Source organism: Ursus americanus, chromosome 24, assembly GCF_024610735.1.
Source record: "Ursus americanus isolate L20-20 chromosome 24, mUrsAme1.1.p, whole genome shotgun sequence".
NCBI classification, from domain to species: Eukaryota; Metazoa; Chordata; class Mammalia; order Carnivora; family Ursidae; genus Ursus; species Ursus americanus.
The window spans coordinates 42,353,826-42,373,916 of record NC_142150.1 but is presented as its reverse complement, the minus strand read 5'-3'; the positions used below and the strand labels follow the sequence as shown (position 1 = coordinate 42,373,916).

At 61.3% G+C, this 20,091-nt stretch overlaps 2 protein-coding genes across 4 annotated transcripts; one reads left to right on the top strand and one right to left on the bottom strand.

Moving 5' to 3' along the window:
- The first annotated feature begins 132 nt into the window (after positions 1-132).
- On the top strand, positions 133-13,318 carry PITPNM1 (phosphatidylinositol transfer protein membrane associated 1). 2 transcript variants are annotated; one of them, XM_045775835.2, is made up of 24 exons: positions 133-321; positions 1,284-1,402; positions 2,852-3,066; positions 3,153-3,274; positions 3,472-3,696; positions 5,183-5,509; positions 5,586-5,681; positions 5,767-5,871; positions 6,570-6,631; positions 6,723-6,973; positions 7,243-7,432; positions 7,532-7,639; positions 7,887-8,044; positions 8,130-8,335; positions 8,791-8,961; positions 9,587-9,751; positions 9,989-10,137; positions 10,248-10,358; positions 10,782-10,898; positions 11,075-11,223; positions 11,313-11,462; positions 11,542-11,725; positions 12,027-12,155; positions 12,807-13,318. In XM_045775835.2, the coding sequence occupies exons 2-24, from the start codon at positions 1,325-1,327 to the stop codon at positions 13,068-13,070; spliced, it is 3,732 nt and encodes a 1,243-aa protein (XP_045631791.2). In that variant the 5' UTR covers positions 133-321; positions 1,284-1,324; the 3' UTR covers positions 13,071-13,318. The 2 variants fall into 2 exon arrangements, with proteins under 2 accessions (XP_045631791.2, XP_045631790.2); XM_045775834.2 differs by having other exon boundaries at positions 5,764-5,871.
- Positions 13,319-13,785: 467 nt separating this feature from the next.
- AIP (AHR interacting HSP90 co-chaperone) lies at positions 13,786-19,038 on the bottom strand. 2 transcript variants are annotated; one of them, XM_045775906.2, is made up of 6 exons: positions 18,807-19,036; positions 16,534-16,713; positions 15,144-15,332; positions 14,591-14,767; positions 14,365-14,506; positions 13,786-14,107 (listed from the first exon to the last, which is right to left on the bottom strand). In XM_045775906.2, exons 1-6 carry the CDS (start codon positions 18,903-18,905, stop codon positions 13,902-13,904), a joined length of 993 nt encoding a protein of 330 aa, XP_045631862.1. In that variant the 5' UTR covers positions 18,906-19,036; the 3' UTR covers positions 13,786-13,901. The 2 variants fall into 2 exon arrangements, with proteins under 2 accessions (XP_045631862.1, XP_045631863.1); XM_045775907.2 differs by having other exon boundaries at positions 13,800-14,107; positions 14,373-14,506; positions 18,807-19,038.
- Positions 19,039-20,091: the final 1,053 nt, after the last annotated feature.

The window sequence follows — 20,091 nt, the reverse complement described above, 5'->3', positions numbered from 1 at the left end:
CCCCGGCCGCCTTGGGGAAGGAAGGCAGGGGCCGCCCTCCTCCGCCGCGGGCGGGGCTACCGGGACCCCGCCGGAATGGGGAGGGCCAGCCGGGCCCAGGAAAGGGGCGGGGCGGCCGCAGTGACGCGGCGGGCGGCGGGGAGGGCCGGCAGGGGCGCCGGCGGGCGGACCCGGAGGAAGGTCGGGGCCATGGGCCCGCGCTGCGCCTCCAGAGGGTCCGGCCACTGCTGGAACCCGAGGCTGGGGCTGGGGGCGTTCCGGGCTCCGACCCACGGCCCGTCCGCCCCCGCCCGTACTGGGTGAGGGGTGCCCGCCCTAGAGGTGAGCCGGGACGTTGGCGGGCGGGCCAAGAGCACGGCGGGGGACGGGGACGCCGGGGAGCAGAGGGAAGTGGGGACAATGGGGCCTCTCGCCTGTTCGCTGGGTGCTAAGTGGGGAGGTGGGAGGGGTGCCTGCAGCGGAACCGGGGCGCAGGTGGGCGGAGCGGGTCTCCCGGGGTGGGGGCCCTTGGGATACCCAGTGGAGCCACTCTTGCCTCAGCCCGAAGAGGGGTCAACCCCAGGAAGGATGATGGGGTGGCTGCATAGACGAGTGCCGGGGGTCCAGAAAGGATGCTCAGGAGGGGGAGTCGAGGACTGGGCTGCGGGCCAGAACAGGGAAGGCAGGCCTGGGGGCCGGAGGGGTTAGTTATGTGGTCCTGGAAGGTAGGTTCGGGTGCGGGGGGTGGGGAACAGTGACAGACGCTCAGAGGAGAGGCGCACGGAGCTGCTCTGTGGAGAGACACCCTGGGGGACAAGGTTCTAAGTGGATGTCTGGGAGTGGGGGACAGGTGATCCCACCGAGTAGGGGAAACGGGGTGCAGGGGGCCGGCCCCAAGGGGCTGGTTGTGGAAGGCGGACCAGGAGGGAGGGGACCGGGGCTCCTGGGGGCGGGTCCCCGAGGGATTTTGAGGGGGCTTAGGACACGGCAGCGGCTGGAGAGGCGAAGGTGGCCCGTTAGCCCTCCGGCCCGCGCTCGCCGCTCCGGGGGGCCCGCGTCAGCGCGCGGTTGCCATGGCGACGGGCGGGCGGGGGACTGGGGCTGCGCGGAAAGGAGGTCAGCGCTCAGCCTCGCTGCGGCTCGCGGCCCTCGGCGGCGCTGGCGGCAGCGCCGGGCTCGCCTCTGCCTCCCCGGTGGCGGGCCCAGGCATGGGGTCCGGCGGCCCGAGCCCTCCGGCCGGCGCGCAGGGCTCGGGGCCGCGCGCCGCCGCCCCGCACTGACTGCCGCGCCGTGCCCTGCGCCAGGCGGAGCGGAGGCCGCGCGCGGCCGGCCGAGCACCTTCAGGATGCTCATCAAGGAGTACCACATTCTGCTGCCCATGAGCCTGGATGAGTACCAGGTGGCCCAGCTCTACATGATCCAGGTGAGGGCGGTGGGAAGCAGAAGACCAAGGGGCCACACTTCGTGATGGGGTAATGGCAGGAGCGCGCAGGCCGCACCTGGGACAAGGAGCTGGGACCAGCTCAACCCCCATCAGCCCAGCTCTGGGGCTTGGAAGGACTCAGAGCCTAGGGGAGGGCAGAGAAGTCCCCCTTCCAATGCGGGGGGGAGGGGGGTTGGGGGTGGCTATGGGGAAAAGGGCAGAAGGGCCTGGTGGTGCCGCCCCATCCCCCAAGTGCTTGGCCCCTGGTTGATGCCCAGCCCACTTCTGATCTCCTTTAATCCTCCTTAGAATTGTAACCCCTTGCAGAAGGGAGAGGAGTGTATGAGGAGGCAAGAGTGAGAGGCAGGGAGCCGGGAGGGGTGCTAGCTGGTAGAGAAGACTGGAAGGGCCCCCCAGAGGGTGCACCATCCTGAAAACCCCGGGTCGTCAGGGAGATGGGAATGAGGACCTGACCCCAAAACTGTGACAGAGAGGGACAACAGAGACCCAAGAGGGTAAGGTGGGGTCCAGGCTTGGGAAGAATGCAGCGAGGCCACCTCTCAGGGAGGGAAAACTGTTCAGAGCCTCAGGGAGGCCTGTGTTCCCCATGAGGGTTAGTGTCTGAAGAGACAAGAGGGCCAGGATCTGTCCTCAGGGGGTTGAGTGGGTCAAGTTCAGGCTCCAGAACTGCAAAAGGGCAGGATCTGAGTGCTCTCAAGCTACAAGGGGTGTGGCAGGAGCTGGTATTGGGGTCCCAGAGAGGGAGGGGACTGGGGTCAAGTTCTCAGGTTTTACTGTCCTCGATTCTTCCAGCCCACCCTTCCAGGCCTTCTTGCTGCCCCTGGAGCACACGAGGCACATTCCCATCGCAGGAGCTTGCGTTGGCATCCCCTCTGCCTTGAATAGTTCCCCCCAGCCCACGTCTGCACTCCACATCTACCCTCCCCCACTTGAAGTCATATTCACACTGTGGTCATGTTTTCTTCTCAATGAGGCTTTCCCTGACCATCCTGTCATAATCGTAATCCCAGCCCAATATCCCTGACCCTAGCCTACGCTTTCTTCTTCCCATAACACTTACCACTTCTAACATACCATGTCATTTGCTTCTGTTAAGTCCCTTCCTCCACTGGAACTGAAGTCCCACAGGGCAGGCAGGGGTCTTTGTTTTGTTCATCAACAGGAGGTCCCAATTAATATAATCCCAATATGCCTGAAACAGAGCAGACAATAAGTACGTGAATGAGTGCTGGGTTGCAAGCCCTATAGAGGGCTGAACAGCAGCTGTGTTCCCAATCCCAGGGAGCTGCAGGGCACCAGGGTCGGGTTTCAGGGAGGTGGAAAGGCTGGGGCTAGGGCTCCAGCACTATGCAGGGGGCCAGGCTGAGCTGGGGACCCCAGGAGCTCAGCTGGAGCTGAGCTGCCCTTTCTGCTCTGCCCGGGGTGCAGAAAAAGAGTCGGGAGGAGTCGAGCGGTGAGGGCAGTGGTGTGGAGATCCTGGCCAACCGGCCCTACACGGATGGACCCGGCGGCAGCGGGCAGTATACACACAAGGTGTACCACGTGGGCTCCCACATCCCAGGCTGGTTCCGGGCACTGCTGCCCAAGGCTGCCCTGCAGGTGGAAGAGGAATCCTGGAATGCCTATCCCTACACCCGAACACGGTGAGTGGTCGGGGGCGGGCCTGGGGCGACAAGGAGAACAGCCCTGGTGGGCACAGTAATGATCCTCACCCCTGCCCTGTGTCCAGGTACACCTGCCCCTTTGTGGAGAAATTCTCCATTGAAATAGAGACGTATTACCTGCCTGATGGGGGGCAGCAGCCGAATGTCTTCAACCTGAGTGGAGCTGAGAGGAGACAGCGCATCCTGGGTGAGGCCCAGGGCCAGTGAGGGGACCCCAGAGCCTCAGCCACCTGCCACCTCAGTGGGCAGCCTCTGACAAGTCACAGGCTCTCCTAGCCTCGGCTTCCTGGCGGTGGGAGGCTGCCCTCCCAGTCCCAAGGCAGAGAAGGGGTGGCGGGGGGGGATGGGGCTGGTGTGGCTCAGTGCCGCTGGAACCCCCCTCAGACACCATCGACATCGTGCGGGATGCAGTGGCCCCAGGAGAATACAAAGCAGAAGAGGACCCCCGGCTGTACCGCTCGGCCAAGACTGGCCGAGGACCACTGGCTGATGACTGGGCGCGCACAGCGGCCCAAACAGGGCCCCTCATGTGTGCCTATAAGCTGTGCAAGGTCGAGTTCCGCTACTGGGGCATGCAGGCCAAGATCGAGCAGTTCATCCATGACGTCGGTGAGCACCCAGCCACAGGAGGTCCCCTTGAGCCGGCAGGCACCAGGCCCCCTGTGTTTGAGCCAGGGATGCTCCCAGGCTACTGGGGACGCAGAAGCATAAAGCCTTCATTTCCACGTGATATGGCCCTGAGGCAGGGGGGAGCAGCACAGCCCAGATGGGGTTCGGGGCGCCTCGCCTTGAGGCATAGGTAAGAGTCAGGATGGTAAGAAGTGGGGGAGATAATCTCTGAGGTCCAGGCGGGCTCTGACATTCAGAGATGCTGCTGTTCATCCATTAAGCTTCCAGGATTCTCCAACGTTCTGTGGGTGCAGGGAGACTTAGAAACTCTCAAAAGGGTCAGCAGCCCTAACCGGCAACACACTAGGAAGTACAGCCTAAGGCTGGGACTCTGCCCTCATTCTGCTGGGGTCCCTCCCACTCCCAGCTCCCATGGCCCCGTGCTCTGGCCCCGGTTTCCAGGAGTCCTGTTGCTAACCCCACAGTGCCTGCAGCTCAGCCCTGCCCCGTCCCCCAGCTCTGAGGGTGGGCCGCCTGCTGGTAGAAGAACAATCCTCAGACGGGCAGTGTGCAGGGGCCTGGGCACCATGGGACCTCCAATGAGCCGCTTCCCATCTCCGCACCCTAGTTTTCCCTTCTATGAACGAGCAGGAGGCTGGGCCAGGTGTTAAGAGCTAATCCTGACTGAGCATTCACAACATGTAAGGTGCTTCGCTAATCACTTTTCCTGCAAGGGTTCCTTTAACACCCATGACACCCCTGCACGGTAAGAACCGCTATTCCCATTTTACAGACCAGATGAGGAAATTTAGCTTAGAGAGCAATGTAGGCTCCTTGTCTTGCATTTGTAAAAATACCAGAAGGCACGAATAAGAAAATGAAATCACTCACATATAATTGCTGGTGAGATTCTGATATAGTTCCTTCCAGAAGTTTATAATTATAATCCAACCATTATTAGTTTATTTCCTAGATATTGAAGTTTCTAACTTTATTCCTCTGCTTCCGATGACAATATCCCAGAATGGGTATCATCTTTCGCTACAAACTTCATTAAGTGCCAACACTTCCATTAACTATTAACACCTTCATTAACTATCAACAATTTCATTAACTGTTAATGCCTAATTGTTAACTCCTCTGAAGAAGTCAGCAGGAAGCTAGTGAGAAAGATAACAAGAAGCCACGGTCCCAGCTTCCCAGGGTGTCGCCATTGGGTTTGTGCGCAGAGTTGGGGTGTCCAGAGGGATAAAAGAGGCAGGGACGGAGGGAGGGAGATGGAGCAGGAAGACAAATGCCCCAGTTTCTATTCCCATCTCCCGGATGGCACTTGCCCTGCCCTACTTTATGGCTCCGGGTGGCTGGTGTGGCCAGGGGAGCCATCACCCAGTGTAGAGGCCTGGGCCTGCGGCTGCCCCGTGACAGTGGCAGGGAAACTCAGACTTGGTGGGGGGGGGGCATGGTTCTGATGCCTGGGCACCTGCAGGTCTGCGTCGGGTGATGCTACGGGCCCACCGCCAGGCTTGGTGCTGGCAGGATGAATGGACAGAGCTGAGCATGGCTGACATCCGGGCACTGGAGGAAGAGACCGCCCGCATGTTGGCACAGCGCATGGCCAAGTGCAACACAGGCAGTGAGGGGCCGGAGGCCCAGGCCCCCGGGAAGCCTAGTGTTGAGGCCCGGGCCGTGGCCAGCCACGCTGGCACCCCCGATGGGCCTGAGGCCTCCTCCGGCCCCGACGCCTCACCTGATGCCAGTTTCGGCAAGCAGTGGTCCTCGTCCTCCCGTTCCTCCTACTCATCCCAGCACGGAGGTGAGGCTGGGGCACAGGGGCAGGAGGGAGCCCCCTCAGGCTGGATGCCCGGGCTGAGGGGGATGTGGCCCTGCAGGGGGCGTGTCTCCGCAGAGCTTGTCTGAATGGCGCATGCAGAACATCGCCCGAGACTCTGAGAACAGCTCCGAGGATGAGTTCTTTGACGCCCACGGTCAGCACCACAGCCCTGCTGGGGGTGGGGGTATCCCACAGCAGCTCCCACGGCCCCATGACACAGCCCCTCGTCCTTTCAGAAGGCTTCTCGGACAGTGACGAGGTCTTCCCCAAGGAGATGACCAAGTGGAACTCCAACGACTTCATTGACGCCTTTGCCTCGCCCGTGGAGGCCGAGGGGACGCCAGGTAAAGACTGCCAGCCACCAGCGCCCTGTGTGCTGTAGGTGCTCAGACACCCACTCAGTCCTAAGCTTAATGGAGTCCTAAATCGAATGTCCATCCAGAAAGGGTGCTCATTAAACATGCAGATGAGTAGTGAGTGGGTGAGGGGAGGACAGATGGCCGGTTAGAGTGTTTTCCAAGTTCAGACATAGCCCCAAACACGAAGGAATTAATTTGGGAGTCCAGGGAGGCTTCACATGGGAGGTGACGTCTAAGCGGGATTCTGAAGGACTGGACTAGCTCTGTCCAACAGAACTTTCTGCGATGATGGAAAGGTTCTAGCTACTGGCCACGTGTGGTTTCCAAGCACTCGAAATGTGGCCAGTGTGAGTGAGGAGCTGAATTTTGTACTGTATTGCGTTTTAATTTATTTCAGTTTAAATAGGCACATGTGGCTAGTGGTTACACATTGGACAGGGCAGGATCAGAGGGAATTTTCCAGGCAAACAGGCATTGTGGGGAGAGGCGTCCCTAACAGCAGCGGGACCGGCATGTGCGAAGGCTCAGAAATGTGAAATGACCCATGAGAGCCTGATGAGGAAGGACAGAGGAGGTGGGGAGTCCCTCGGGCAGACAGCAGAGCAGGGGTATCTGAAATACGAGCTGAGGGGAACCCCACAGGCCCCTCAGCCTCCTTCACTGGCTTCCCCCTGTCCTTTTAGACCCTGGAACCGAGGCCACCAAAGACATTGGGGATGGGGCCCGAGCACCCAGGGACTCAGAGGTGAGTATGGTCAGTACCCCACACCTGCAGTTCTGCCCCCCGCCAGGCAGGCTACCGCTCTGACACCCTGGTACCCCACTGTGCCCCACAGGGCCCAGATGGAGCCGGGGAGCTGGGGGCCGAGGCCTGCGCAGTCCACGCCCTCTTCCTCATCCTGCACAGCGGCAACATCCTGGACTCGGGCCCCGGAGATGCCAACTCCAAGCAGGCAGACGTGCAGACCCTGAGCCTGGCCTTTGAGGCTGTCACACGAATACACTTCCCTGAGGCCTTGGGCCACGTGGCACTGCGTCTGGTGCCCTGCCCGCCCATCTGTGCTGCTGCCTATGCCCTTGTCTCCAAGTACTGGTCAGGGGTGGGAGGGTGGGCATCTTCAGGGGCAGATAGCTTGGGGCTCCAGGGACCAAAGAGACCCCATGAGGAAAGGGGGAGGAGGCCAGGGAGCCAGGCACCTGGGCCAGTCACCCACCCAGCTGGACCCCAGTTTCAATCAAGGGCTCCATCACAAAGGCCCCATGGTGCTAGGACTTGCCAACAGGCCAAGGGGACTTGGAGGGGGCAGCAGAGGGGCTGGAGGCCCTCCCACCCACCGGCCACACCTCCTCCTACAGCCTGAGCCCCTACAGCCATGATGGTGACAGCCTGTCGCGCTCCCAGGACCACATTCCACTGGCTGCCCTGCCGCTGCTGGCCACCTCGTCCTCCCGGTACCAAAGCGCCGTGGCCACTGTCATTGCCCGCACCAACCAGGCCTACGCTGCCTTCCTGCGCTCATCCGAGGGTGCTGGCTTCTGCGGGCAGGTCAGGGGTTAGGGATGTTCCAGAGAAGCTGGCCGCTAGAGCCCCCTTCTGCCTGCCTCTGCCACAGCCCCTCCTGATGGCTCCACTCTCCCCACCCAGGTGGTGCTGATTGGAGACGGCGTCGGCGGCATCCTGGGCTTCGATGCGCTCTGTCACAGCGCCAGCGCGGGCACGGGGAGCCGGGGCAGCAGTCGCCGAGGGAGCATGGTCAGTGTGGCCGAACCCTGCGTCCTCAGGAGGGGGGTGTCTCTCCAGCTCTAGGTCTCTGTCCCCTGCAATACGACTTGTCTTCAGGCAGCTCCCCTGCTGCCTCGTGCTGCCCCCTCTTGGACTCTGCCCAGAGTTCTTTCCTTGAGTCCCTGCCCAACCCCCAGGCCTCTTTCCTCGCTTCCAAATAAGTAGAAATCGAATCGTCTCCAATCCTAAGGATATTTTTGTCCCCTATTTTGTCTAGAACAATGAGCTGCTCTCCCCGGAGGTCGGCCCAGTGCGGGACCCCCTGGCAGACGGGGTGGAGGGGTTGGGCCGGGCCAGCCCAGAACCCTCAGTCCTGCCTGCCCAGCGCACCCCCAGCGACATGATCAGTCCTGAGTCCGAGGGTGCTCAGAACAGGTGACATTTCTGCCCCGTAACCCACGCCCTGGGCTTGTGTTGGGCTGTGGAGGCAGCAGCACTGAGCACCCCTCTCCCCCCACAGCCTGCAGGCAGCCCCCCCAACCACCTCCTCCGGGGAGCCCAGGCGGGCAAGCACAGCCTCCTGCCCACCTGCTGCCGCTTCTGAGGCTCCCGATGGCCCCACCAGCGCTGCCCGCCTTGACTTCAAGGTCTCCGGCTTCTTCCTCTTTGGCTCCCCGCTGGGCCTGGTGCTGGCTTTGCGCAAAACCGTGATGCCCACCTTGGAGGGTGAGCCCTCAGGGTGGGGCGGGAGCCAGCCCTTTTCCTTCGTCTGCTCCTCCCTAGCTCTTTGGTCCCCCACGAGATGCTGGCATTATTGCCATACCCCACTGCACAAACTAAGATGCTGGCTAGAGAAGGGGAACCTGAGGCCCAGAAAGAAGGGACTTGCCAAGATCCAGTTTCCCAAAGTGCGTCAGGAGGAACTCAGGCCATACGCGATGCTCCGCTTGAGAAGGGGTCTGACAGGCAGAGGAAATACTTCATCCTGAATCACATCAGCGGATGAAGGGTCTGATCTCTTCTTAGCTGAGACACCTGTCTCACTTTCCCGGGACCCTGGGGAGTGCAGTTTGGGAAGTGCTGGCTCAGGGTCACACAGCCTGTCAGGTGCTGCTTCCGACACCCCCACCTCCCAGCATGCCCAGCTGAACCTCCTCCTTCCTTTATCTTCTGGGTTCCAGTGGCCCAAATGCGACCAGCCTGTGAGCAGATCTACAACCTCTTCCACGCCGCCGACCCCTGCGCCTCCCGCCTTGAGCCCTTGCTGGCCCCCAAGTTCCAAGCTATCGCCCCACTGGCCGTGCCCCGCTACCAGAAGTTCCCCCTGGGAGACGGCTCATCCCTGCTGTTGGGTATGCCCCCAACCAAGATAAAGGGGAGAAGGAGAAGGGCAGCAGCCAGGAGGGATGGGCATGGGCTTCCCTCACCCAAGAAGACATGAGCTGGTTCCTACATCGTTGATGACCTCTCATGTCACCAATCCCAAGACCACGGAGCCCTACCCTGGCCCTTTGTGAGGATCCCCAAGGCCCTCTGATGGCTGGGCTAGAGAGAGGAGCCAGTGGCACTGGGGTGCTGATGTCTGGGAAGAGCCACAATGTGGGGGACTGCTGTAACTGTGTGGAGGGGTGCACGGCATATGCACTTGTGTTCATGTATCAATATGGGGCATGTACCCGTATGCATGCAAGTGGGTACCCATTTGGCCTCATGAGACGAGTGGGCCTGTGTTGGAGCGGTGGTAGCAGGCATTCTGGCAGGAACAGTGGGCTGTCAGCGTGAGCTAAGAGGGAATGCCCCCTACCCTTCATCTGCACACTTCATGTGGGGCACTTCAGCCTCAGTCAAGACCTGACCAGGGAGGGCTGGCAGGGGAGATGGGAGGTGCAGGGGCCAAGCTGTCTCGGAGGCCCCAGGTGAGAAGACAGGAGGGCAGCCTGGCTCAGACTGCCGCTCAGGTTGCCCCACCTCCCCCAGCTGACACTCTGCAGACACACTCAGGCCTCTTTCTGGAAGAGCTGGAGATGTTGGTGCCCTCAACACCCACCTCCGCCAGCGGTGCCTTCTGGAAGGGCAGTGAGTTAGGCACCGATCCACCGGCCCAGCCAGCTGCCCCCAGCACCACCAGTGAGGTGGTTAAGAGTAAGTCAACCAGCCACCCGGCCTGGGGAGGGGACACTTATTCTACCTCCCAAAGCGCAGCTGAAACACCCTTCCCCCCAGCATTTACTCTGGGAGGAGAGGGCCCCAGCACCCAACCTTGAATTTGGCAAAGAGCAGGCCTGTCAGAAAGGAGGGAGGAAAGAGCACCCAGGGGCCAGACACGTGGGCACGAGGTGGGAGGCCACCCCTGACTCACTGCCCAACGTGGCCGTGCAGTCCTGGAGCGCTGGTGGGGGACCAAGCGGATTGACTACTCGCTCTACTGCCCCGAGGCACTCACCGCCTTCCCCACCGTCACGCTGCCCCACCTCTTCCACGCCAGCTACTGGGAATCGGCTGATGTGGTGGCCTTCATCCTGCGCCAGGTGGGCTCGGGGATACGTCTGGGAGATGAGAACTGGACAAGCGATGGGGAGCCGCGGGCCAGGGGAGGCGCGGCCCCAGGTTCCTCGTTCACGTGGCCTCACGTGCACAGGTGATCGAGAAGGAGCAGCCACAGCTGACGGAGTGCGAGGAGCCGTCCATCTACAGCCCGGCCTTCCCCAGAGAGAAGTGGCAGCGCAAACGCACGCAAGTCAAGATCCGGGTATGTGCCCTACCCCTCGCGCCCTCAGGAGCGAGACCCTGTCCTCTTTCCCCACCATCCCCGCCCTGAACTACTTTTCCGGGACTTCCCAGGCGCCGCCCCCGCCCCCTGCCCCCTATAGTCCTGGCCCCGCCTCCTCGAGCCTCGGCCCCGCCCCTGGGAACCAGGAAACTCCTCCCCTTCCACGGCTAATTCGGACGTCGGATCCTCGCTCTCCGCACAGAGCCTCACCCTCTGAATCCTTCCTGTCATGACTCCATGCCCTGGGAGCCGCAGTTTACACGCACCTCCGACCTCAGGTCGGGTCGGCAAAGCGCCCACCACTTGGGCGTCGCCCCTGTCTGGGCACGGGTCCCCCACAACAGCCCCTCCCGCATCCCTGTCCCCGCCGGGCTGCGGGCTCACGCCGTCTCCTCCCGCCAGAACGTCACTTCCAACCACCGGGCAAGCGACACGGTCGTGTGCGAGGGCCGCCCCCAGGTGCTGAACGGGCGCTTCATGTACGGGCCCCTGGATGTGGTCACGCTCACTGGAGAGAAGGTCAGGACCCGGCGGCCTTGGCCCCGGGTACACCCGCCCCCCTCGAGCTGACCTCGCGCCCACGGGAACTCGATCCCTCCACCCCCGACGACAGCCTGCCCAGACCCTCCTCCACTCAGTGTCCGGGGGTGCACGGGTCTCCGCCCCATGGGCCTCTCGCCCGCTCTCCCCACCAGGTGGACGTCTACATCATGACGCAGCCGCTGTCGGGCAAGTGGATCCACTTCGGCACTGAGGTCACCAACAGCTCCGGCCGCCTCACCTTCCCGGTGCCCCTCGAGCGCGCGCTGGGCATCGGCGTCTACCCGGTGCGCATGGTGGTCAGGTGAGCGCCGGGCAGGCCGGGCTTCCGCGGGCCGGGACTCTGCCGGGCCTTGCTTGCCCCGTGCCACTCATGCCGTCCATGGGTCGCAGGGGCGACCACACGTACGCCGAGTGCTGCCTGACTGTGGTGGCCCGTGGCACCGAGGCCGTGGTCTTCAGCATCGACGGCTCCTTCACCGCCAGCGTCTCCATCATGGGCAGCGACCCGAAGGTGCGAGCCGGCGCCGTGGACGTGGTCAGGTAGGAGCGGCGCCACCCCACTCGCCCCAGTGACTGGCCCCACCCCCGGCGATGGAGCTGACCGCAGTCCACTCCGCAGGCACTGGCAGGACGCCGGCTACCTGATCGTGTACGTAACGGGCCGGCCGGATATGCAGAAGCACCGCGTGGTGGCCTGGCTGTCGCAGCACAACTTTCCTCACGGCGTCGTCTCCTTCTGCGATGGCCTCACCCACGACCCACTGCGCCAGAAAGCGATGTTTCTGCAGAGCCTGGTCCAGGAGGTGAGGCTGGGGAGGGGGAGCCCCCTCCTGGGGCTGTAGGACCCGCGGAGGCCCACGTGGTCCCACCCCCATGGGCCCCGGACCCTAACTGGCAGGAGAGGCCCCCATGGCCCTGCCCCAGTCCTCCCGACCAACTCCAGCTCCTGGGGACCTGGTGACTGGACGTTGTGGCCCCGCCTCCATCCGACGAGCCCCGCCCCCGAAACCCTCTGACCTGGGATGCCCAGCAGACCCACCCCTGTCTCTTGGAACTACCCAACCCTCGTCCCCTAGGATGGCTGACTGGCCTCTCCTGCCACAGGTAGAACTGAACATCGTGGCCGGCTATGGGTCCCCCAAAGACGTGGCCGTATATGCGGCACTGGGCCTGCCCCCGAGCCAGACCTACATCGTGGGCCGAGCGGTGCGGAAGCTGCAAGCTCAGTGCCAGGTGAGGGCAGAGTGAAGGCGGGGATTGGGAGGTGGCCAGAGAGCCCGAGCCTGGGTCTGAGGCCATGAGGACCACCTGTGTTCAGAAGCACCCAGGGGATGGCTATAAAAAGGCCAGCTGGCCTCGGGGAACTGGGCTCCTCCTAGGATAGGGTCCTGAACAGTTTGGAGCTGCTGGGCAGGCCGGGATTGGTAACAGAGGCGGGAGCGTGCTCGAGACGCTGAGTGCGCATTGCATTCCGCTCTGGCCTGGCCCTGGGCATGGACCTTGAGCTTTCTGAGCCCCGACTTCCTGTCTATAGAACGGAAATGATGAACTGGCACCAGGCTCCACAGCTCTCGTGAACATCACATAACATGCACAGGGCTGGGAACAAAGCAAGTGCTTACAGGATGTTAGTTCCTGTTCTTTCCCGCCAAGCCCTCGGGAAACTGAAGCCCAGAGAGGCGCAGAGCAAGGAGTAAAGCCAGGGTGCTCTGGCTCCCAATCTGGGGTTCCTCTCCACTGAGAGAAGGCTCCAGGTCAGGCTGTGCCGGGCCCGAAACGCTGCCAGCACTGCCCAGGAGCCTGGGGCGGGGGAGGTCGACAGGTGAGGGCCGCGCGTGGGCCTGAGATCGGGCATGCCCTCATCCCTGCCCATTCTGCCCACAGTTCCTGTCAGACGGCTACGTGGCCCACCTGGGCCAGCTGGAGGCAGGCGCCCACCCTCACGCCCCCGCGGGACCCTCCAGGGCTGCCCTGGCCAAGAGCAGCTACAGCGGGGCCAGCCCTGTGGACTTCCTCCGCAAGCAGAGCCAGCTGCTTCGCTCCAGGGGCCCCAGTCAGGTGGAGCGCGAGGGCCCAGGGACACCGCCCACCACCCTGGCCCGAGGCAAGGCCCGGAGCATCAGCCTCAAGTTGGACAGTGAAGAGTGAGGCCCACACTGTGGCCGGCCCTGAGTTATTTATTCATGTACGCGAGGGGCCCAAGTGGCACATGCGGGTGGCTGGGGGCCCAGACCTCTGGCCCCCAACCCCACACCCTGCATCTTTGTCTGCCCCTCAGTGTTGCTTCCCCTTCATGTCAGGGGCACCTAGCCTCGGTGGGGGGAGGAGGGAGCGGCAAGGGCCCAGAGGCTTTTCCAGTGTGTGTAAATCCATGAAAATAAACCACCTGTAACCCACCTGACTGCCCACCTGCCTGGCACCACAGGGCTACCGCGCCCAGTTTCCAGTGTGATGGGGACACTGAAGGGCAGAGGGGGCCAGGATGCACCCTGGGTCATGTCAGCCCTGCAGTTCGCAAGGGCTTCTGACTGAAACCTGCCTCCCGAAGCTGGGGCCAGAAGACCACAGGACCAGAGGCTCGAGGGGCGTGGGGCGCATCTCACTCAGGCCCTCCTGGCTGTGCCTTTGTCTCCCCCTGAAGACTGAAGGCTCCCAGGCGCCTCGGCCCTGGGCAGCAAAAACACTTCCTTTGTGACAGACATCCTCCTCATCTCTGTTGGGCACACTGAGGCGCAGAGAGGTCTTGGAGCTGGTAAATGGAAAGCTGGGATTAGAACCCCAATCCTTGCCTCCCCAAACCACCCCAGTACGAGGAAATTCGAGGTGATAACCCCGGCTCCCCCCAATGGATCAGCTCGGCAGGTGCAGGGAGAGATAAATACGGCCTTTATATACAGAGAAGCATGACGTCACGGGGGCAGGGGTGCCGGTGGCAGCAGCAGTGGGCTGGGCAGGGCGGGCAGGGCCGGCAGGGCCCTATCAGTGGGAGAAGATGCCCCGGAAGCGAGCCTTGTCCTCTTCGTCCTTCTGCCGGATCCGTGCCTCCAGGGTCCGCAGCTCCCGGCTCACGATGGGCGCCAGGGCGGGGTCCAGCTCCAGCACCTTGGCAAAGTCAGCCTGGGCCTCCTGGGCATTCCACACGGCCGCGTGCGCCTTGCCCCGCTTGAAGTAGGCCTTGACGTTGTCTGCAGGGGTACCGGCGTGGGGGGAGACAAGTCAGCTGCCCGGCCTGACTACTGGCACTGCGGCCCCCTCCTGGTCAGAGCCCTCCCACCCCGAGGATGCCAACCACACCCCGAACCCCATGCCACCCTTCATACGTCACCGGCACCACGGAGCCCACGGCCCCGGCTGCGGGGAGGACATCTGTTCGGGCTCGTGTCGGGGTCAGGACAGGGCTGCCGTCAGAGGCTGGGCGGCGCAGCCCGCGCCCGGTGCTCACCGTCGTACTTGTTGAGGATGGAGGAGCAGTGGTCCAGCACCTCGTAGTACTCCCGGGCCACCAGCTTGCACTGACAATAGTTGAGCAGCAGCGGGGTGATCTGCTGGTCCAGCTGGATCCAGTCCGGGGAGCCGGGCTGCTCCTGGGGGCAGGGAGAGGGCAGAAGCTGCTGAGAGCTGGTTCCCTTGGCTCCCCCTCACCCCTGCACCACCGCTCCGGGCTGCACCTTCATCTGCAGGTTCTTGAGGCAGGCGATGGCGTCGTAGTACTTGGCGGCGGCCTCCTTCACGTGGCCCTCGCGGTACAGCCTGTTGCCCTCCTGGTGAATGACCGGCACTGCCTTCACCTTCTCCTCGTCCGTCATCGCCCAGGGGTCCTGCTGGTACGTGCCAGGGTTCTCCACCTGCCAGAGCACGGGCCATGCCACGGTGAGGCTCCAGGGGGGCGGCCTCTGGGCAGGCCAGGCTTCTGCGCGTGGGCCCCAGGAGCAGGACCACTTGTTCGCTCACTGGCCATTCAACAAACATTCAAGTGGGACCTCCTACCAGCCAGCGCAACGCCGGCTTCCAGGAACAGCGCAGCAAGGGAGACGGTGAGAAGCCCCCCCTCGGGAGCGCTGTGGAGGCAGAGGGACCCCAGGGGGGAGAGCCATGGGGACTGCCGGGGTCCCGCCAGGCGTTCTTGTACCTGCCCTGTCCCGACCCCCGCAACAGTCCACCCCCCGAGCCCACAGCCCCGGGCGGGCAGGCAGGACCAGGTCCCGCCAAGAGGCCCCTCACCTTAAGCATCTCAATGTCGAAGATGAGAGGCTGGGGGTTCTGCTGCAGGGCGTCCAGGTCGGCGTGGCCCAGGGAACTGTGCTCGTGCATCTGGGCGATGCCACAGCAGTGCCGCTGGCCCTCCAGAGGGTCCTTGCCAGCTGCGATGTTGCGCAAACTCTTGGCCACCAGTGGGTACAGGACCACATGCTGCAGAAAGGCGAGTGGGCACCAGGGGCTCTGTCAGCGTCGGCTTGCCTGGGCACGAGGCCCGAGAGGCCCAGCCACCGGCCCCATCAGCAGCTGAGAAAGGACACGGAAGCCCAGAGAGGGGTGGCAACCGGCGCAGGCCCCACCCTGTTAAAACGCAGGAGGGATCCCAGCCTTCTGTTCTGGCGAAGTCCCCGGCTCCTGCCACACTCTCTGGCCACCAGACCACGCACCCCTCCCACGCCCAACACAAACACACTCTCACTGTCAACCCATCTCCCCCGCCCTTGCAAGCTCACTGGGATTCTTGCCTCTTCCTCCTCCTCCCAGAGGTGCGGCCCACAAGCGGGGCTTCCCACCATTTCTCGGGTCCCTCCCTCCACACTGTACTCAGCATCTCTTCCTTCTCTCCCACCCCAGCCCGCCCCATTCAGGGCCTATCTCCTGTCTGGGCCCAAGGTAGCAACTCCAAGCCCTTGGCAGAGACCTCCAGGCATAGAGGACCTAGCCTTTGACCTTTCACTAGGAACAGCTGCTGAGATTGTAGGAACCGGACTACCCCCACCGCAGTCCGACCAGCTCTGCTCACTGCCCCTACTGTCTATATGGGGGCAGATTGCTGGAGTGACGTCTATGCAGCCAGCAGACATGTCCTAAGTCTTGGTGCTGGGCATTTTGAGCTAAAGGTAAACAGTCCAGTCCCTCCTCTACAGTAGCTGAGACCCAGGGAGAGGACCAGATCCTGGCCATGCAGGGCATGAAGCGTTAAAGGATCCAGAGGAGGGTTTCAAGCCAGCCACCAGCAGTCGGGGAGGGCTTCCTGGAGATAGTGATCCCAGGAATTCACTTTGAAGTATGAGGGAGGATCTTGGCCAAGAAGGGGATGGAAAGGAAAGGCAGGTAGGTGAATGGGAGGGGAAGACTGGCAGGAGTCAGACTCTGCAGGGCTGTGTGAGTCTGAGAGCGACTAGGGGCCAGAGAGGATTAAAGACACAGTTGTGCAAGTCGTTTCCTTTCAAGAACTAGTCCCCTGGCTGCCATCTGGCTAATGAAGAGAAGGCAGAAGAGGCCAGGACCCCAGTGCCCTGTTGGTGTGGTGCCCCGGAGGGAGTTGGTGGTGGCCTAGCTAGGGCACAGGCCCTGGGATGGAGAACAGAGAATGGCCGGACAGACACTACAGGCCGTGTGGGATGCCAGGTACCTTGACATCGCAGCAGAACTGGGCGATCTCCCCCTCACGCATGGTGCACACGATGGTCTCCCACACGGGCAGCTTGAACTTCTTGCCAATAATGAGCTCCATGGGCTTGCCACGCACCCGGCTGTCATCCAGCACGGCACCCTCCTTGTCGCTGTGCAGAGTCCGGTAGTGGAACGTGGCCTGCGGGCCACATATGGGATAAGGCAAGGGCACCAACTCTCACCAAGCCCCCACGGACAAGCCCAGCTCCCAGCCTGCAGATAGCACAGGGCACAGGACTCGGCCAAGGTCACCACCTGACCTCTACCCCACCACCCAGAGGAGGAAACTAAGTCACAGAGAGGGAAGTAAGGGGCCCAAGTCACACGGTTAGGGGGTGGACAGGCTGGGATGGGATCCCAAGCACTCTGGCGCCAAATGTTCTTTCAACAAATATTTACTGAGCACGTATTATGTGCCTGAGCTCTGTGCTAGACACAGCAGTAAACAGAGACAAAGTCTCTGCGCCCATGGAGTTCACCGGACCTTCTGGTGGAAGGAGATGAGGCTGAAACACAACAGTGTACTGTGTACAGTGGCGCAAAGGGCTACGGATCAGAAAACAAAGTGCAGCAGAGTGAGACAGGGCGAATTCACACGCGGGAGGCAGGCACTCTCTGAGGAGGCCACATTCAAGCAGAGACCTGAAGAGAGCACGAGAGAAAGCACGCCAGGACAGATGCTGGGGTAGGAAAATGGTGTGACCCTTCTAGGCCAAGAGAACAGCAGGGGGATCGCGGGGTGTGTTCAAGAAGCATCAAGGCCAGTGTGGCAGCAGCTGAGTGAACGACGGGGGGGTGCACTTGTGGGAGAGGTCCAGGCATGGAGGGTTTTTTAGGGATGAGCCTGGGGGAGATCATCTGCGGGTAAGTGCAGAAAGAAGAGATTTGAAGACTGAACCCTTGGCAGGATATAGGTATAGGAGCCCACGCTCTTGTCCACCACACCAGACCGTACCCCTGAACTCCATTTCCGAATCAGTGAAGTGGAGGCACCCCCAGTACCCGTCTCACACTGTGGGAATGAAAGGAAATAAACCTGTGTGGTATTTAGCACAGGGCTCACTGTGAGCACTCAGTCTGTGCTGGGAATTGTTATTTGGTATTACCTGTCCCTGGTTTTTGGTGTCACTGTTCACATATCTTCACTATCCTTACAATGTCTCTTCTTCTGGCATCTGTTCCCTCCAAGATCTCCCTTGCCAAGACCTTCTTCAAGGCCATCAACCCCCGCAGCCCATGGGGACACCCACCCACACCCACACCTCTTCTCTTCAGTCTGGAAGGATCCCTCTTCATATAACTGATCACCAGAAGGATGCAGCTTCCCTCTGCTCTCAGGCCACTCACACTGGGCCAGCCTAGGATCTTTACCTGCCTAACCCGGGCCTAGCGCTGCTCAAGGACAATGTGTTCATTCACAGACGCTCTTACTTTTGGTGTTCAGTCTAGGCCAGGATCTTTGGTCATTCATTCAATACGCATGCTCTGTGTGACGCTCGGCGGGGCCCAGGGGCTGCCCCCGGAAAGCTCCCGACTCTACAGACAAGAGGCAACTGGGAAAGGCACTCCAGGAGGAGGGAACTGCATGAGCAGAATCGGGGAAGCCTGGAGACATGGGTTGTTTGGGGAGGGGGCCTGAAATGGCCTGGATATACAAAGGAGGAAGGTAGTAGGCTCTTTAATTTCCCAGCCCTTATCTGTCCTGAGCAACATCACCTAGAGCGGTCCAAAACTCTGCCGAAGAGTTCCAGTCTGGCAGACCTGACCTCCGGACATATTCAATGGGTTTGCACGCTCCGGGGCCTCACTTTTCCCATCTAAACAATGCGAGCTGGTCTAAGGGTTTTCAGAAGGCCCTCCTATCTATAAAAGAACTTGAACCTTGCAACCCAGAGGCCCCGGGCCTCCTCCCCAGTCCCGGGGCACTTCCCAGGTCCCTGGTATCCTGCTCCGGGTCTCCTCCACTGAAGCCAAACCCCCTCAACCTTCTTATGATGACTGACGGCCTCCCCAACCAATGCGGCCACACCGCCAAGCCACGGGGCGAGGCAGACGTATCTAAATTCACCCCCTACTTAAATTCAGACCAACCAGCCTCGAGCTCGGCATGTGAGCAGTAGGGTCACCGGCCGCTGCTATCTGGGCATGCGCAACCTCTCGCCTAAGGCCTCCTCCCGCCTCGCATGCGCACCGCGCTGCAGAAGGGTTGAGGGGAGGGGGCTACGCACGAACCTTGGTTCCATCCTGAAAGTCAGGGAGCTCTCCTCGGCCCTCCTGTAGCACACGCTTTTGGATCCCGTCCTCCCGGAGTCTTGCGATGATATCCGCCATCCTTCTTCCCCGCTTCTCTCTTTCGGTAACTTCCGGACTCCTTCGGCAACTTCCGGACCTGCTTCGGCAACTTCTAGAGCTTCGGCAACTTCCGAGATGGCGCCATTTTGGCTGAGGGCAGACGCCAAAAAGGGACTAAACGTAGAGACGGACTGTAATTGGTTCTCTGAGCAGCGGCCGAGAACGCGGGCCTGACCAGCGAGGCCCCGGGGCCTGTCAGAGAGGCGGGGCCAGGGTCTGCCGGGCGGGACCGGGCAGGACGGGGCGGGGCGTCCGTAGCGATCGCGTCCTTGAATGGATTTGGACTGGCGGTCCCACGTGGTTGTGTGCCCCCACCCAACCCGTTTAAAGTTGTAGTACCGTAATAGCATGACAGGGCTCGGAGAATGCGGGGGACCCCATCCGTAACGCCGCGCCCTAAAGCTACTATTATTGTGTATCCCTTTCTGGCCTTTAATTTTCTTTTAGCACCATAGTGACTTTTGCGTCCTGGGTTTTTCTCTTAAAAAAAAAAAAAAGCCCAGATAAGTGAAAAGACCAGGAGTAAGAGGGAGGGGAAGGAGGATTTCAGTATTCCTGTATGTACAGAAAGAGACTGAGAGCCCTTCGTGGGGTCAGGAGTGAGTGAGTCGTCCCCTGAATCCAGCGTCAGGCACGCAGGAGGTGCATAAATATTAGGAAACACATGACTGATAGAAGTGAGGTACTTCGAGGACTAAAACAAGGTTTTTCTTGGCCTCTGGAAACTAGCTGTGAGCAATAGCGGTAGGAACCTTCACCCAACGTAAAGGATTCCGTACTCCAGTAAGGGGAGTGTCTTGAGGCCTGGGCCTTGTCTTCATCCTCCCCACCTAACCGGGAGGGTTACGGTTCCTCCCCTCTGACCCAGGTGCTAAGGGCTTCAGACATTCACACTGGGTCACTGCCCACAAGAAGTCCCCTGAGAGAGGCGGGACCCAGAGGTGAAAGGGAAATGTGCTTTGTTGGGTTGGTTTTTGCTTTTGCCTTATACCAACACAGGAAGTTTTACGGCCAAATTTTGAAGCAATTTCGAAGCCTGTGTCTTATACAAATTGTTCTAGAAAATGGAGAAAGAGGAAAAGCTGGCCAATATATTTTATGAGGCTAGTTTAATCTTGATTCCTGACCCAGATAAGTATACCATAAGACAAGAAAGGGATAGGCC